Raw genomic sequence first — 19709 nt, 5'->3', positions numbered from 1 at the left:
TAAAAAAATTTAACAAATCAAATCTGTTATGTGTTGTTTTATAAATTTAGATTTATTTATTTTTTGTACTTGGTGATGTGTAAATAATTGTTTGCTATGTCCGTATATACAAAAATCATAGAACGGAAAAAGGATGTACTTAGTGCGTTGGGAGCAGTGGGTAATCCTGGCAGAAAGCAAGCCATGGAAGGACACGTCTTGCCAAACACATCCATTTATTTGTTAGGGTAATGTAGTTCAACAACTTTCACCAGCAGATGGTACCAGAAGTGTGCAAATCACATCAACTCGCCTGAATAAAATCACACAATGTGGGAAAAATATGGAATGAACATTTCGTCTCCAACAGACTCTGTAAAATTAGTCGGAATCATCTTTGTTGTAAAAATTGCTCAATGAGTAGCAATAATATACCACAACCCAAAAGCTTGTGACACATTCATACAGTCTAAAATGTGCTTAATCCAAATCGGGTGGAGTGTATTCCAGCAAAACCAAGGCAGGGGAAAAAACAGTCAAAAGTCTATTAGGACATGCTAATTAATCTAACAATAGATATGCCACAGAGGGATTTTAACCTAAGGCCCATAATCTGTGAAGCTGCAATGCAAGTAATTTTTAATATATGAATTCATATTTTAGAGGTTGGCTCACTTTCCTAAACCTATTTTAAAAACAACTTCCTTTGAGTCCACCTTTCTATTGTTTTTTTGTAAGGCTTCAAGGTTCCCACCTTGTGAAAGTCAGGAGCTTGCTCTAAAAGGTTCTAAGGTAATATGAAAATTGATTTAAGAAATGAATAAATCCTGTTTTATATAGCCATGCAAAAGGAATAGATCTGGGAGGAGAGTAATCAGGAATAAACTGACTATGAATAGATAAAGTTAATTTCTTGATATAAAATAACTAAACCAAAATAAATACTTAAAATGCACACAAATATTAAAGTATGTTATGTATTTAATATTCAAATATTAGGAAGAATTAATTAATTTAACAATACATGCAATATGGCTGTTTATCTAGCATATGTATGTTCAAAGCAACATAAACTTGTTCAAGTGCTTTAAAATGAGTCCCATTTCATTAGTTTTTCTTTAAACACATATTTTTACTTATCTAAACAAGTTTTAACCTCTCTATTTCAACTCTTTTTATGACATAACAATATGAAAAAAATAACATTGCTTACATACAGTATGTATTCCTGTTTACTAAAATTTAAAGTGAGATGTCTGCAAGACTGTATCTTAGATCGTCCTGTATGGTTGGCAGAAATGTAATTAAGAACAGAATGTAAAGAAACAGATCGGTATGGAATGATTTACTTAAAATGAAGAGAGCTTACCTTTCTGAAAACTATGTTACGACCGTCCTCCATATTCAAAGAGGCTACAAAAAACAAAAACATGCTGCATGGTAGTGACAGAACTAAATACAATCAAAGATGTTTAAAGTGACAGCTAAGAAGAAAAAGTCAAGGACTATGCAAAAACACATTGAAACTATCTTAAAATTTAGTTTTAAGAAAATTAACACAACATTTTTTTCAGGAAGGAATTCACACATATAAACTATGAGATGCTCAAACAGCATCAGAAATTATTCAATGTACAGTAAGCAAGGTATTTCTACAACAACATTTCTACAGTCTAAAAACTATAACTGTAAATGGGGCAAGTACAACATGCAATGACAGATAATATAAAAATCGCACATCCTATGACAAATAAATACATACATAAATAAATAAGGGATGGAAAGTATCATTCACTAAAGTAATCTTTGTAGATAAAGGGAAAAAAAATTCTTACAGTTCTATGAGTTTGTAGAATTTAAAATTTGGATATCCCAAAGATAAAAACTATCTGCACATCTTTTTGTTTTACTTTTAATGCTCTTGTACTGCCTGCCAGAGGGAAGTAGAAGTAGTGTGACTAATGAGTGGCCAAGATGAGAAGGGTCTGGAAAGATTTTCCTGGCTATGAGGAGGCATTGGACACTGGAGATATCTTCCAGGAAATGCAGAGAGCAGCCAAAAATTTTCTCTGCTGTGGCTATAACCCACAGTAGGATAAATCAATTTTGATGTTTGCACAGTTAAAGGTCAACAGCAGCTTCCCCTTCATTTCCATTTTCTGGAGAAGTCTCAGGAAATGCAGTCGCTGCAGGGATTTTTGACCATTGCCAGAGTGTTTGCTGTCCAGGACAAATCCTCAGAAAATGCAAGTTCCCAGAAGCTTAAAGGAGGTCACCCTCCCCACCAGGTCCCCGTTGATGTATACAGGAGCTAGCTTTGCTCTGTGCCTCCTGACGTCAATGATCATCTATTTAGTTTTGCGGTTGTTGAGTGACAGATTGTTCCTGGACCACACTGACAGCTTCTGCACCCCGTCCCTGTATGCTGATTCATCGTTGCTGGTTATGAGACTGATCACTCTGGAGTCATCAAAGAACTTGATGATAGTGTTACTAATTAGATGTACAGTCATAAGTGTACAAGGCATAGAGAAGTGGGCTCAGTACACAGCCCTGAGGGGAGCCAGTGCTAAGTGTGAGGATGGAGGAGCTGTGGGGGCCAGTTCTAACGGTTTGTGGGCGGCCAGTGAGGAAATCCTTTTTCCAAGCACAGGTGGGGAGAGAGATAAAATTCAGGTTATGCAGCTTATTGATTAGTGTGCTAGGGATTATTGTATTAAACACAGAGTTATAATCAACAAATAGCATCCTTTCATAGGTTCCTGAGTATTCCATATGGCTCATCACTGTACAGGGGGCTATATTGATGGAGTTTTCCGTGCATCTATTTGATCTATAAGTAAACTGGTGAGGGTCGAAGGTGGGAGGGAGGCTGGCTTTAATGTGCTGAGCAACAAGTCTTTTAAAACATTTCATGATTTTTGACGTCAAGGCAATTGGTCTATAGTCATTCAAGTTATCGATGACTCAATTTTTTAAGACAGGGATAATAAAAGTCAAGTTAAGACTAAGTACTATGCCAAATACGCCGTCTGATCCAGCAGTTTTCTTCGGATTCACTGTCTTGAACACTTGTCTCACTTGAAGTTCCTGAAAAGTGAGCATGTCACAGCTGGGAGCTTGCGGGGGCAGACTGTCAGTAGTTCCTCGGCCAATGAGGCATCAGCAAAGATTGGCATATTTGTATTGCTTTTGTAGTTGGTGATTTGTTATACTCCGACACTCCTGCCATGGGTTATTGTCTGTCAGATGGGCCTCTACCTTGCTCTTGTAGGTTATCTTGGCAGTTATGATACACCTCCTCAGAATTGTTCTTGCTGCACTGTACTGGGCCCATTAAATATTTTAAGACTGGTTTATCTGTAAACGCAAAGTCACTACATGTTTGAAATTTGGCCAAAACTTCTAGATTAGAGGTATTAGGGCAGAGTGGTAGCTGCACTGCACTGGTATCCCAAAGGTTGCCGGTTCAAATCCCTGTCACTGCCAAAAGAAATCCTACTCTGTTGGGCCCTTGAGCAAGGCCCTTAACCTGTAATTGCTCCAGGGGCGCTGTACAATGGCTGACCCTGCGCTCTGACTCCAAGGGGTATGCGAAAACTAACAAATTCCTAATACGAGAAATAGGCGTGTGTGATATACATCGTTTACGATTATATCTTAATTGCTGTTTTAACAATGTGCGAGATTAAATTATCAAGTATGTAACTCGCTTTGCAAAAAAAAGAAACAGAGTTCATTCACTAATGCAATAGTATAGACCACTGTGCGAGGTGCACAAAGCGAGTTGCGTAGGCATGCACGTCCAGCAAGCCGCAAGTTAGCATTGCTCCCTGACTCAAAATGAGTGAACAAACAGCGCCAGATGATAAAACAGCCTCGCCATCTACGTCGTCAGAGTTAATTGCCAGACATGGTTCATTCTCGCTCGCATGGCAGTGGTTTGGTTTTGAAAAGACTGATGTTGCTCAAAAGACGGCAATCTGCAAACTATGTGGTAAATCAATTTCCGTTAAAGACAGCTCGACAACTAATTTGTTTCACCATTTGCGAACTAACCACTGTACAGAATACAAAGAATACGAAAAGCTTAAGGAGCCAACTGTCCAGCACAAGTCTAAAGTAACCAAGGTACAAGCACAAAAACACACTCGGCAAACTTTAGCGGACTCATTCTGTAAAAAAAGTGCCTTACGAAAAGAAAAGCAACAGATGGCATGATATAACAAACTCCGTCACCAATTACATCGCAAAAGATATGGTGCCAATTCAAGTGGTTGAGAGAGATACTTTAGACCCAAGGTACACACTGCCTGGCCAAAAATATTTCAGTCAAACAGCTCTGCCTAAGTTGTATGATTTTTGTAGCCAAACTCTGACGTATAAACTGCAAAAGGATTCACATTTTACCACAACAACGGATTTATGGTCAAGTCGAACATCCGAGCCATACCTTTCCCTGATGGTGCATTTCATTGAAGGAAACTGGCAATTGTAAAGCTTCTGTTTGCAAACATCCTACTTCCCACAAAATCACATTGGCGACATTATTGCGCAAGGTCTGAAAGATGCGCTGACATCATGGTCACTGCAAGAAGACCGCATGGTTTGCATGACAACAGACAGCGGGGCTAACGTTGTCAGTGCACTACGGATTAATAACTGGAAGAGACTACCTTGTTTTGGGCATAGGCTTCATATTGTGATTGGTGAGTAATTTGGGGTTCCTCTATAAAATGCAGTTTAGGTTAAATTGATCTTATTAATTATGATGTTTAAAAATACAAAAAGACCTGTAAAGTATAAGTAAAGCTATAGATGACAAAAATATAATTCAATATAATTTCAAATAATACATTATCTTGGAATTATCGTCATTGTCAAAGTCCCAGAAAATATCGAGATTTTTTTTCCCCCCAATATCGCACACCTCTAATAAGAAATTGTATAAGGCAAAATAAAGAAGAAAAAAAAAAAAAGAAAGAAAATCAAATGTATGCTTTTATTCTAAAACAGTAAGACTAAGAGCAGTTTACTTCTCAAAACGGAGGGGCGCAGGATCGAACTCGTGACCTCTTGATTCCCAAGCGGGGGCTGAGTCTATTGAACCACGGAGGCAGTTACAATAAACTGCTGTCAATGTCGCATGTTAAGGCGGCTTTTTGTTTCTGCAGTTATATTTTTGAATAAAAGCGCAATTGTGTTATTCTTGTGAAAATGTTTCTTTGCTATTTGGACTTCAGGCTTCATACATTATATAGTTTATGCCTACATTTTGTCATCTACTACTAGAATATAAAAAAAAGTTTCTGTTTTAACAATGTGTTGACACAGATTACTGTAGAAACAGAACAGACATGAAATGCGTGTGTTCCAAACAACGATCTATTATTTCCACTCTAAAACTCCACTTCACTCCAAGATACTCAATCAAGGCATGAGCTGAGAGAAGTTTGTGCACGTTCTAAATTGGTGGGGGGATGGAATAGCCGGCTGCTCCAAGCTTCTCTTTATCAGCACATTTAGAAGACAAAGGGCGCTGGCGGAGAGGTGTGAAGGGATTTAAGAAGCGATTTAAGGTGGGACGGAATTACGAGTTTTTTCGTAGGCTCTGGTAATTCTAGTGTTAATGGAGAATTGTTATAGCCTTTTTGTGGGCTTTTGATTTATTGTGCTGACTAGCTCCATTCATTTGCCAGCTTAAGTTTTGGCTTGAAAACTCAAACAAGTGAATTTGTCACTTACACAACTTGCATTTCAATTTACCATTTTTAGCTAGTATTCAGTAACCTCTTTTTATATAATTGCACTGCTCCTTTGTCAAGAGTTCCAGATGCCTGCCTTGCTCAGATGCACTATTGAGCCGGTTGTGTCTTTTACAATTTTCTGCATCCATAGCTAGATCAGTGGGCAGAGGGTGTGATAAGAAATGTCTGCGATTTGTAGTAATATTGTACCTTGGCTACTTATTCCACCCTCTTTTGGTTTGTAATCCATTAAAACATATTTCCACATCCAGAAGCTCATAGTACACTGCTACACATATACACAGATTTGTATCACAATTGAAAAAAGCTGCTAATCTTAAAACTGCAAGGTGCATGACCAGTATTTGTGTAAGATATAAGAAATATTCCTGATTATTTCGAGCCACTTCAAACTGCATAAAAAAAAGAGATATTCAGCTAGTTTTTGGTTGTTAAATAGATGTGCTTTCTTGGCATTTCACTGTATATTTTCTCTTAAAATATTTGTAAGAGATAACATTTTTAAATCGATTAAATCTTTTTAGGTTTATGGATTATATGAATGTCTGATACATATTTTAAATGTTTAGAAAAACAAATTGAGACCTACATTTTTAAACCTTCTGAAATGTTCCTTCTGATCATCATTCTCAGACATTTATCAATAGATAAACTGAATTTAGAGGATATTTATAAGCATACTTCACTTTATAAAATGTATGCATGACATAAATTTCAGGTGCACTTGGGGACTTAATTTGAAAGTTGGAGCATTTTTAATAAATCAAAAAAGTCATCACATTTCTGTTTAGCAAACACTTTTGTAACAGTGAGTCATATTAAAAAAATAGTGATGATAATGGAATGCAATTTCCTGCATTAGTGGAGGACATTAAGTACATGCTTTTTAACAGTACTTTACAATAGCATGCAGCTAAAAATGTAACCTAGATAGTCTTGTGGTGGCTTATAAGATTTCATAGGCAGTAGATTCAAATTCAAGTGATGTAAAAATGGTATAATTTGATGTCCTATTGTTAGTTGTGGACTGTCTGTAACTAATGTTAGTTCAAATGTATTAATCGCAAAGTAAAACTGTTTGCTGCTTTAGACCAAGATGAAAAGCAGGTGTGGAGCCTTGCCAATAAATTATAGTGTCAGAGAAACTACACTGACACAACCTTAACCCTAATTCTGATTTTTTAAGATTTACAGTTAACTTACCTCAAGCAACAGGAGAAGTGAATTGGTGTGAAAGTGGCTAGTGCAATGTGCAACCCCCCAACAATTCATTAACTTATACCAGTGTTTTGCTCCTAGGGATTTGCTATCAAACGAGTCAAAGAGGAAAGTATACAAGTTAAAGTTACCTTTTTCAAGGTAAATTTAAAACAGTAAACTAATCCATAACTGAAGTCACAAAGAATGTTTCTTGGTGTTAAGATAAACAAGTTTACCAATTCACTGATGTTTTTTAAATGGAGGTTGTGTAATTTCAAAACTTTACTGTACTTGACATATACCAACAAAAACATTTTTTCTGACATTTATTCTTGAAGAATGAGTGCCCGAAATTTCCACTAAATTGATTGGAACTCTCTAGGAAAGACATTGTTTCATGTGGACAAACAGAAATTGTGATTGCAGAAGGAACTTTTTAGCATTACTAGGGGGCTTTTCCCCCTACTCACTTCGCTCACCAACCCCCCTGCCTGTGCATATATTCAATCTCTTTTTGCTTTTACCTTTTCATCAATATCGCATTGAATTTTGATTCCGTGTTTGGAGGTACATCGTGACAACGCAACGTGTAACTGCCCATGAGCGAATATAGTTTCTTTCTCTCTCTAAGAAATGTGTCTGACAATAGCATTCACACAAATGGGAAATGATTGAACCGTGTGCGTGGTTCAAATCTCTTTGCATAAGCTCTTGTCTCGCAGGGCTTGAACTTTTCACTCGTGGGATTTCACTTTCACGAAACAATTCTTTTAATTTTCGTGGATATGCCTCTTCATTGGGAAGAAACACTATTTTTTTTTCCCTGATAACACGAATTAGAAGATCTACAAGTCTCAGACTTAAAGTTTAAATCCGAACAATATATTCAATCTCTTTTCACTGTTCCATTATTTCACAGAGTAATAATTTTCGTTTGTTTGCGCTAATGCGATCTTTACTATCCTTTATCTGTTGAATTTTCCTACTTCCATTATCTCTAACCTGCTCTAACCATGCCAACGTTTTTGAATTCATTACGACGTTCTACTTTGTCATCTACTCTTTGTCTTTAATTTCTGGACCCGGGCGTGGTTAAATCTCTTGGCACAAAGATTCATCTCGTGGAACGTGAAAGTGTCTCTCTGAGAAAAATCATGTCTCATCTCCTTCCAAGATTTTTTTTTTTTTTTTTTAAATAATAGAGTGACATTACAATCACACTTAAAAAAAGCAGTTCAATTGACACCGTTATCATATTGGACTGAAATACATGAAAGAAAAATGGTGGCTGAAAGGGTAGAGATATCCAAGCTTTATTTATAAAGCAAAATGTAGTTTGGGGCTGATGTTCTGTCCTAGGTAATGTTAAATATAAAATAGTTGTATTAAACTAATTTATTTTTTGTAAAATGGCATACTTCATTGCCTTTGATTATGAAAAAAAGAGTATGTATACACCAACAAGTCATAACATTATTAAAAGCACTGATAGGCAAAGTGAATAACATAGACATAGATTATCACATTACAATGGCACCTGTCAAGTGGTGGGATATATTAGGCAGCAACTAAACAGTCAGCTCTTCAAGGTGATCTGTTGGAAGCAGGAAAAATGGACAAGCGTAAGGATCTGAGTGACTCTGACCAAAGCTATATTGTGATAGCTAGAAAACTGGGTCAGAGCACCTATAAAATGACTGGTCTTATGGGGTGTTTAAGATATGTAGTAATTGACACCTACCAAAAGTGGTTCAGTAATGGACAACTGGGTAACCGGACACAGGGTTACAGGGTCATGGGCGTCCAAGACTTATTGATGCACGTGAGGAGCAAAGGGTAGCCTGTCTGGTTCAATCCCAAAGAAGAGCTACCATAGCACAAATTGATGGCCATGAAGCAAAGTTGTCAAAACACACAGTGCATTGCAGCTTTCTGTGTATGGGGACGAATAGTCACAAATTGGTTAGAGTACCCATGCTGATCTCTGTCCACAGCTGAAAGCACCGACATTGGGTACGAGTGTGTGACCTGGACCATGGAGCAATGGAAAATAATGGCCTGGGCCCTGGCATTCATGTCAATGTTACTTTGACATGTACTACCTATCTAAAGATTGTTGTGGACCATGTACCCAAGTTCATGCCAACAGTATTCCCTGATGGCAGTGGCCTCTTACAGAAGGATAACGTGCCCAGCCACACTGCAAAAACTATTCTGGAATAGTTTGAGGAACATAAAGAGTTCAAGGTATTGGCGTGGCCTCCAAATTCCACTTATCTCAATCTGATTGAGCATCAGTGGAATGTGCTGGAAAAATAAGTTCTATCCATGGAGGTCTTACCTCGGAATTTACAGGAATTGAAGGATCTACTGCTAACATCTTCATTCCAGATTCCACAGTCCATGCTTTGACAAGTCAGAACTGTTTTTGTGGCAATATTAGGCAAGTGGTGGCAATGTTGTGGCTGATCGGTGTATATCAAGGAGCAGGATGTGACAGCAGAAAAATGCACAGGAATTATTTAGAAATAAAAGAATGCCTTTTCTGAATTTCCATTATACTTTTCATAAACATTTTATGTCTCACACATCTATATAAGCATTGGATTATTTTATCGGGAAGATAAAAAATTAAAGATTAAAAATCTGTAAGTTTTTATCTGTAAGAAAGTCATCTTTAACATGCAAACATGCATACTTTGAGATACATGCTGGCAAGTGTCCATTAGCCTATTGCTTCCAGAGATGCAGGCAATCACACCTTACAGTTCTTGAATGATTAATGTGAAAAATTAGTGCATATGCTTCTGCAACTATAAGATGCTAAGCACTAATTTAAAATATAGAGTAAGGTGATTTAACCTAAAAGCCATTCTTTCAATAGTTAACCTGGTTATAACAGTTAAAAGTCTGAGAGAGATGCTGCATTAATAAAAGGTTTCTCTCTAAATTCACATCTCTTCCACTTCCAACACACCAGCTTACCTGTAAGTTAACTGATAACAACAGTCACTATCCTTTAGATGAAATAGCTTTGCACTATACTTTGTGATGAATTATTCCATATAAAGGCTATTATTGAGCTATTCTCCCACAAACATAGGTGTAACTTAACATAAAGTAAAAGCTGAATAATGATGTTAAGATACTAGAAGGACAGAGAAAGTGCTGCCCTCAGTAACATCACAAAACCAAACGGGGTTTATTAAAGACATATGCTCAATCTCAAATTACATGTGCCTGTTTAATGTAATATACACAGTCTTACAATATTTGGATGCAGAAAAAAACATTAATAGAGCTGTATGGGATTATCTATTTACTATACTACAGATCAAAAACGAGAATCACCAGAACAAGAAAAAACAAGAACAAAAAGCAAAGGTACGGGACAAGGGCAAAAGATTTAAGAATGTGGAACTAAATTGTGGAAGTCGCAAAAGGTTTGTTATCCAGATTATGACAGCAGAATCCACAAAATAACAGTGCCCATGAAAAACAAAGTGGTATTGCAGTGAAATGCATTAATCCTGAAATCAGAATCCCCGAATTTCATGATGAAACAATTTTTTTTTGTAAATTTACTAGTGAGCTTGTAAACTGCCAAAATACTACTACCAATGGGCTTCCCATCTATCAAAACAATCTAGGGTTTAAATGTTAATGGGACAGCATTTACAACATAGCAGTACTAATCAAATTCTCTGCTGCTTTACTATCATATCAGAGATTTTACTTTTACTGATCACACCAGCTACATTAACTAAATTGTTAGAAAAGGTAGGCTTGAAACTAATCTCCCAAAGCTAAGAGATATAGATATAGCCCATCTTCTATCACAAATTGTGTTCCCACAGAAACTTTTCTTTGGAAAAGATAAGTTGGTATGTGCATTATTTCATCCAACAGATTGAAATAAAGGTCAGTAGCCAGTTCAGTTTTCATTTTGAGCCTGCTGACCTGATTCTTCTGAATCAATCTTAGAATACAGGTGGTTCCATCTCATGGTCTCATCTATATATTGTCACACACGTGCAAGTAGGAGGCAGATAAAGGGCTCGAGTAATTGTAATAAAACATCCGACCAGGGGCGGAGGAGTGCGCTGATTGTCTTTCTCAGTTCCCTACAGACCTTTCCCGGGAAACCCTGCAAGGTTCCGGCGCCTTTGATGATGTCACTTCCGAAGCCGCCCCCTTTGATGATGTCACTTTCGAAGCCAGCCCCTTTGATGACATCAGTTCCTCTCAAGACCTTTAAAGCCTCCATCTTAGGCTATTTTGGCAGTTCTATTTTGGACTCTGTGATATGCACATTGTTTGTTTGCAGCTGGGAAAAACAATATACGGGTGGCTGCCTCAAACCTTTATAATGTCTTGGACTCGTTTTTATGACAATATATAATTCACTAAAGGCACGCAAGACACTGAGGGCATGCAAGACAGTGAGTGCAAGCAAGACAGAGCCCCGCCCGCCAACTTTAAGACCATGGGATATGCTCAAAGAGCCCCGCCCGCCAACTCTAACCCTCCTACTGCGTCATGGGATACGCACGACAGAGCCACGCACGCCAACTGTAACCGTCCTCCCGAGTCCAGCGTTACTCTCAAGGCACGCAACAACTCACCAAACACCGCCTCAGTCGCTTTCGTCTGTGTAAAAGTCCACATGCACTTCTGAGCCACATTGACTTTACACCGCACGCAAGACAGAGAGCCACGATCGCCAACTCAGAGCCCCGCCCGCCAACTCTAACTAAGGGCAAGCAAGACAGAGAGCCCCGCCCACCAACTCTAAGACCATGGGATACGCATGACAGTGGCCCGCCCGCCATCTCTAATCCTACTTCCGCATCCACAGTCGCTCTCGATCAAACAGCAATAATTAGCAAACAAACAATGATATGTGGCAGTAACAGTGCAAAATTCACAATTGGCATGCCAGTTTGAAAAGATAAGCTTTGAGTGTATTTTTAAAATGCGTTATTGAATCGAGCTGATGTATATGAGAGAGAAGTGAATTCCCGAGTTGAGTAGCACAGAGTTTGATGTGTGGTACAGAAAGTACAGCTGCAGATGAGAATCTGAGTGAGGGAGACGAGTGTCAGTCTGTAGGAGATCAGTGAGGTTGTGGAGAGCTTTAAATGTTAAGAGCAGTATTTAGTATTGTATTCTGTAGTTAACGGAGTGAAGTTGACAGAGAATAGGTGTAGTATGTTCAGTGGATTTAGAACAGCAGGTTATTATCCTGGCAGCAGAATTTTGAATAAATTGTAAGCGATGGATATGTTTTTGTGGGATAACAGATAGAATACCATTACAGTAATCTATACGTGAGGTGACTCTGGCATTAACCAATACTTTAGTACTGAGGTGCGTAAGAACAGGACAAAGTCTAGAAATGTTTCGGAGATGGAAGAAAGCAGTCCGAGAAATGTTACTTATACCGGAGGAATTATTTAATAATAATAATTTATTAATATTATTATTTAATAATTTCCATTATTAGTGTATAAATGGATATAAATAATTGTATGTAAACGATTCGCCAAAATCTATTGTATGTAAATAACTAGCAGAATACCCGCGCTTCGCAGCAGAGAAGTAGTGTGTTAAAGAAGGTATGAAAAAGAAAAGGAAAAATTTTAAAAATAATGTAACATGATTGTTAATGTAATTGTTTTGTCATTGATATGAGTGTTGTTCTCATATCTATATATATATCTATATATATATATCTATATCTATAGTATATATAGCAAAATACCCGCGCTTGGCAGCGGAGAAGTAGTGTGTTAAAGAAGGAAAGAGAAACAAAAGGAAACATTTTGAAAATAACGTAACATGATAGTCAATGTAATTGTTTTGTCACTGTTATGAGTGTCGCTGTGATATATATATATAGCAAAATACCCGCTTGGCGATGTCATGTGTTAAAGAAGTTATGAAAAAGAAAAGGAAACATTTTAAAAATAATGTAACATGATTGTCAAAGTAATTGTTTTGTGTATTTGGCGGCAGCGTCCACGAAGTTGTTTTAGATCTAGCTGCATCAGAAAATGTACCACGACGTCTGACACGCCTCCTTTTTACTGTTTTCTCACAGCTTGGATTGCTGCTGTCATAATGGGTTTAAGTCTATATATATAACCCTGACCCTAACTTTTGTAAGTAAGTTGTAAGGAATGAGCCTGCCAAATTTCAGCCTTCTACCCACACGGGAACTTGGAGAATTAGTGATGAGTCAGTCAGTCAGTCAGTGAGGGCTTTGCCTTTTATTAGTTTAGATACTGTTTAAAACGTTATTGTTTTTTCATCAGAAAACCCGGTTTGCACGTCTACCTGTATTAGTTTAAATGGCACATTTACCACTCGCAATAGGGCAGACGCGTTGACTTATCGTGTCGACTGAGCAACAGAGTGAATGTGGCGTCTATCTATATATGTCTATGTTTTCCGTAGCCTGCTACAGGAAGGTACACTCTCGACCATTGGCATTGGTTTCACTCCTTGCTATTTTTGTTATACTGGTTTCCTAAGCTTTTACTATACTGAACTAGCAAAATACCCGCGCTTCGCAGCGGAGAAGTAGTGTGTTAAAGAAGCAATGAAAAGAAAAGGAAACATTTTGAAAATAACGTAACCTGATTGTCAATGTAATTGTTTTGTCACTGTTGTGAGTGATGAGTGTTGTTGTCATATATATATATATTTACACACACACACATAAACATATATATATATATATATATATATATACATATCTATACAAATACATATATATATATATATATATACATACATACACACACACATATATAAACATATATATACATATACATACATATCTACATATATACACACACAGCTATTTCGTATCAGTGCAATACGCTGTTTGTTAAAACGGTTGACTCCGCTCTTACGTGCAATAACAAATCAAATCATTCAGTTGTCTTTGCTCATATGTCATTTTAGAGCTGGGCGCCTGGCATCTTTTTGGCCACAAGTTCGTTTCTGTTTGGTGTGAGGTTCTGTGTTGTGGAGATTCTCAGGATGGATTGCAGGTGCTCATCAGTGAGGCGACTCCTGTGTGCTGTTTTGTTAGTCTTTATCACTGAGAAGAGCTTCTCACACAGATATGTGCTGCCAAACATGCACAAGGTTCGAGCCGCATGTAGACGGACTTTTTTTGTTCATCAAAGTCACCAAAGCACCGTGCAAACTCAGTGCGCAGTGCGCTCAGTTTATCAGCAAAGTGCGTATTTGGGAACACCGTAGTGACGACTTGGTTTAACAGTACTTGGCAACAGGGAAAGTGGGGCAAGGTGAACTGGTGCATTTGTGTCTCCCATAAAAGCAGCTTCACTTGAAATCACTTTGTGATTGTGCACGGTTAAAGCGTCCGCTGAAGTGTCAGATTCTTATTTAATTATGCTGTTTTCTGTATCTTCTGAATTGCATTCAGGTTACCCTGATGCAAGGCAGCTGAAGCGCTGCATTATGGGATCTGTAGTTTATTGTGTTACCAGCGCTTCATATACCGGGCTTTAATAACAATAATACAGTATATAAAATGATCTCGGGGCGGATATAATTACGCCGGGCGGATGTGGCCCGACCCTTGAGTTTGACACATATGGACTAAATAGAACTTGAAAAGATATGTTTTTCAAATGTGATCGCAATTCAGATAGAGTTGGCGCAGCACTACAGCCTGCATGCCTCAATGAGTCATCCTCCCTCGCTCTTACTTTTTTACCGTTCATCTAATGAATACACTGAGTATGGCTTTACCAAAACAATCATTGATGGCGAATAAAGTATCCATTATTCGAGTATGTAGAGCGGGATATATATATATATATACATATATATATATATATATACCCAGCGTATCGCAGCGGAGAAGTAGTGTGTTAAAAAAGGTAGAAAAAGAAAAGGGAACATTTTAAAAATAACGTAACATGACTGTCAATATACAGTATTTGTTTTGTGAGTGTTACTGAGTGTTGCTGTCATCAAGGATTTGATTATCATTATTTCTTTCAATCAGGTTCGTATTTGTAGGATGTGTTGTGTTCAAGTTACATTCCGTGTTTGTCAATCGTTGTAAAGATGACAGGTTTCATTCATCGATTCGTTTCTTACTGCATCAATAAACAGCTCGTCTTCTTCTTTATCTGAGACCTGACACACTGCATGCACGGGTTTTTTACACTGTCTTCCTTTAGCGGGACATTGACTTTTTCCACCGTGTGCTTTGTTTCCGCAGTAGCTGGATTTATGAATATGCTTATCAGGCGCTTCATATTTTTGCTGCCTTTTCAATTGTGTAATTCGGTTTTGTTCAGCTCTTTAGAACTGTTGCTTTTTATCTGTGCACTGTGTCAGTTCACGTGAGCCGCTCGGTGTACATGCATTGAAGGTTCCCAGCTGTGCTGGTGCCATCTCGTGCTATGTCCATGGCTGTATTTAATGTTACCTTAGTCCTGGCACTTAAAACTTTCTCTCGCAGTTTCGCTGAGTTTGTGTCAAACACCACCCTGACCATCTCATCTTCCTCTCCATAAGCACAGTCCTTCACCCGTGAATATTTACCCGTGGCAGTTTGCTATTGGATTGCCGCTGACGGACGGAATTATATGGGCAGGCACTAAATTACAAACGCCAGCGGCAGCCTGTCTATGAACTTAATTTAAAGTGTAGGTTTACATCGTGCTTTGTTTCCGAAGTAGCAGAACTCATGAATATGGTTGTATATGTCACTCGCTCGCTTCTTATTGTTTCGCTGCCTTCTCAATTATATAATGCATGTTTTCTTAAGCGCTTTTTTGAGCTCTTCCTGGTTTTCTATGTACTGCGTGATTACGTGGGAGGCGTGATGATGTCACACGAAACTCCGCCCCCACGGCGTTGAAGCTCATCTCCATTACAGTAAATGGAGAAAACTGCTTCCAGTTATGACCATTACGCGTAGAATTTCGATATAAAACCTGCCCAACTTTTGTAAGGAAGCTGTAAGGAATGAACCTGCCAAATTTCAGCCTTCCACCCACACGGGAAGTTGGAGAATTAGTGATGAGTCAGTGAGTGAGTGAGTGAGTGAGTGAGGGCTTTGCCGTTTATTAGTATAGATTCCTTTCTCACCGTTTTCCGTTCCTGTTTTTAAACCGCCTTATGCTACGGTGGACTTTGGCTAGTATGTTATAGTTAGGAGTTACTGATTCAAAGAGAGATACAGCACATTTTATGAAAGGAACCAGGAGATCCACAAAGTCAAAAAAAAACAAAAAACAGCCAAGTCAAAACAGAGCTACCAGATCTATCAATAAACCAAAATGAGAACAAAAATCAGACAAGATTAAATGATCTGAGAAAGGTTATATCAAAAAATAAAGGTCTTGAAATTCACAACAGCACTGAGATTTTTTATTAACATCATGATGATAGAATCCACAAAATGAAACCGACCAAATAAAAATGAAATAGCGTTACAACAAAATGCATCAAACCTGAAATCTGACTTCAGAATATGAATTCCTAAATTTCAAAAGTACACAAGATACACATAATTAGCTAGAACTCATTCAGGATAAAGCATCATAATAAAAATTAATTAAAAATACCAATAACAACAGGCAGCTGGTCTAGATTAAACTATGCTGCTATATTATGTGCCTGTTTTCACTGTTATTCTTGCATCTTTTCAGAAACAAGCATTGATTATCATTTAGCAATCTCTGCTGCAGCACAATTAAAGCATTAGCCTACAGTATGCTCCTCACCTAACACAGTTTTTTTAACCAAGATCAGTAAACCAACTTTGTCCCATTTACTGATACTCATTTAAAACATATTCTTCTTCACTAGTGCTGCTGACATCACTCTTCCTTTTTAAATTAATGCCATTCGAGTTACTTACATTACAAAAATATTATTCTTCTTCACTAGTGCTGGCATTACTCTTGCTTTTTAACTTCATTGTTTTCTAGTTACTTACATTATATACATATCAGTGCCTTCTGGTCTGCCAACACCTGCCTTTATTAGCTATACCTCATGTTTTAATTGAGCTGCACATATGGTGTTTTTGTTTATCTAAAAATCTATAACACTGTGGAGAATACCCAAAGACAAATAATAAACTTGTGTGTTAGTTATATATGTACTTAAAACTCCAAAATTTCTTATAATCTCAGCAATGATGGGTGAAAGGTAGCAAACAGTTCAGGACAGGGTGCTATCACACAGCGCAGTGATGCACTCGTCCAACACCTACATTGGCATGGCGACCAGTTTAATTTCTCCAGTTAATTTAACATGCAAGCCTATGGGGATGTGGAAGTAAAACAAGGGTAACTTTAGGAGCACCCATGCAGACGCAGGAATAATGTGCAAACTCCACCCAGATGATAATCGTGTGTGGGATATGAGCCCAGGATGCTGGATCTGTGGTAGCTCTAAATACTGTTTACTGCCTCCTGCAAACTCCTTTACGATTTCAATATTCAGAACACAGTTAAGTAAGAAACACAACAAATGCTACATTGTGTTTTGTTGGCGTTGTTACAGCATGTAGGTGCTATACTCTTAAACAATACTCACGTTTACAATCTGAGCATAAAGACTGCTGTCCTGCTTTTGCAAACACAATATCAGTGAAAGGCTGTCCACAGTTATCGCAGCCACTGCAAGATAGAAATATACATATATTTTTTTAATTTGCACCTTAGTAGCAATGATTCTGCTTTTTCTTGTATATTCAACATCATAAAAGGAATAATAATTTTGTTTTAATAAAATAGCCGTGTACCTGGAATAACATCACTATGTGATCCTGTGTATGAATATATGTTTATAAATAATGTGCAGCACTAAAACTATGCTGTATCTAAGTGTCTGTTCATTGTTCTTGGCTGAAGAATAAATGTCCATAAATCAAAATAAAGGATTATTTTTCAATGCAATCTTCTGAGTAACCAAATGCTCTGAATTGAGGTATATATCAGTCAATAAAAAAAAAAAACTCATGCAGCAGCTGCTACAGAAAACCAGAGAAAATAACACTTTAAAGACTCTGGTACAAAAATGCACAAAGAAAAAGGAATCAGATACTGTCACTCACAGTTTAGTGTCTAATGCAATTTTTGGATTTTGATATAAATGAATGGAAATTAAAAATGAACGCTACCTGCAGCATCTTCTTTAAATTGTGAAAAACATTTTTCTTCAATTGCAATGCTAAAAACAAAAAAATAAAATTAAACTACTTACACAACCAATGCTTCACCAGATGGGAAAGAGGATGAAAAGCCTGAGCTTGCTTTTTTCTGAGTTGAGGATGTCTTTGGTGGTGAAAACTTGTTTGGTGTTGATTGTTTTGGGGGGGCTATTACCATTGATGGGGACATTCTAATCACAGTGGGCATTTTGTTAGGGGGAGTCTTAACTGAACCATGCATCTTTTCCATGCTGTTATTTTTTTCTGGGGTATAGGAAATTTTTCGCATGCCATCATTCTCCATCGCAGGTTTCTTCTTTCTTCTCGGCTTCTTCTAAAGTAAAACAAACACATGAGAATACAGTATTTTTCTAGAACCACTGACAGACTTTTAAAAAGAGAGTTAGAGTAAAACATGTGGTATAGTTCAAACCTCCATTTAAAGGGCACATAACCTATGGCCAGAAGTATGTTTTCTCTATTATTTGAATAAATATTACTAATAAATCCCATGTGTGAAAGACATCTGTATTATAACAGGAGTAGTAATATTTGTGTTTAAGTAATAATAAAACATACAAATAAATAGATGAATATTAAAAATCTGTATTTCTAAATTAGGTTATTAGGTCTGCAAATTCAATTGTTTATTAATTTACTATACACTTTTTTATGGAACATCAGTTAATATAATTATAATAAGAAAGAACCCTTATTTCCATGTGTATTCTTCATTTCTCAACTATAACACACCAACTACTCTTTTATGATTAATCAGTTAGAAAGGTGAAAAAATGGCATTCTGAACCCTCCTATCAAGTAAGCTGCTGAGCCCAAGAGAGTGATACTTTGTGATATGAAAAAAAAAATGCCAAATGCACTTAATTTAATAATTTTCTCAAAAATAGATTTTTGACATATAATAAAGTGTGAAAGAGATTTTATTTGATATTTAATAATTGAGGTTAAATGTATTGTATATATTTTTTTATTCTTTAAGCAATTCTAGTACTGATCCCAGTAGAAGGTACACACAAGAGGGAGCTGTATAGCTATGGTAATGATTAGGGTTTAAGTAAATATATACACATACACACATTACATATACTGTATCTATCTACTTGCTGAAATTTTAATGCTTATAATATATGTATTCACTTTAATTTCTATGAAATAAACAGGAAACTCAGTTGCACAATGTCTTGAAATGTATTTTACTTATTCTCTAGCTTTCGACAGTTATTTTCTTTTAGAAACAGGTGGCGACTTTTTTCAGCTCTCTCCCAATGTTTCATGGTTTAGCAGTACAAACCATATCATCAGCACCCACCAAAACAGGTAGAACCCTGAACTTAAGGATTTAAGAGTTATAAATTAGAAATCACAACACTGGCCATTGTTATTTTTAGGTAAAATTATAGTAAAAAGTTTTTTTTTAATGTTAAATTAAAAAGAAATAGTATAATTATAATTTTGTTTTTAAAGGATGTTTCTAAAGAGCGTCACAAATAGTTTAACCTATCACTCTAAAACAAAAACAAACT

At 37.0% G+C, this 19709-nt stretch overlaps 1 protein-coding gene across 3 annotated transcripts in view; it reads right to left on the bottom strand.

The window, feature by feature from the left end:
* mbd1a (methyl-CpG binding domain protein 1a) overlaps positions 1-19709 on the bottom strand; it is a 315995-nt gene that overhangs the window by 73802 nt on the left and 222484 nt on the right. For all 3 annotated transcript variants that reach the window (XM_039775021.1, XM_039775022.1, XM_039775023.1), the window contains 3 exons: positions 18219-18499; positions 17550-17632; positions 1349-1392 (listed from right to left, as the gene is read on the bottom strand). In XM_039775021.1, coding sequence (XP_039630955.1) covers positions 1349-1392; positions 17550-17632; positions 18219-18499 — 408 coding nt within the window. The remainder of the gene's footprint in view (positions 1-1348; positions 1393-17549; positions 17633-18218; positions 18500-19709) is intronic.

The sequence above is a fragment of the Polypterus senegalus genome, chromosome 13 (assembly GCF_016835505.1).
Source record: "Polypterus senegalus isolate Bchr_013 chromosome 13, ASM1683550v1, whole genome shotgun sequence".
NCBI classification, from domain to species: Eukaryota; Metazoa; Chordata; class Cladistia; order Polypteriformes; family Polypteridae; genus Polypterus; species Polypterus senegalus.
The sequence above is the reverse complement of the archived record's forward strand: the minus strand, read 5'-3'. Positions and strand labels throughout refer to the sequence as shown.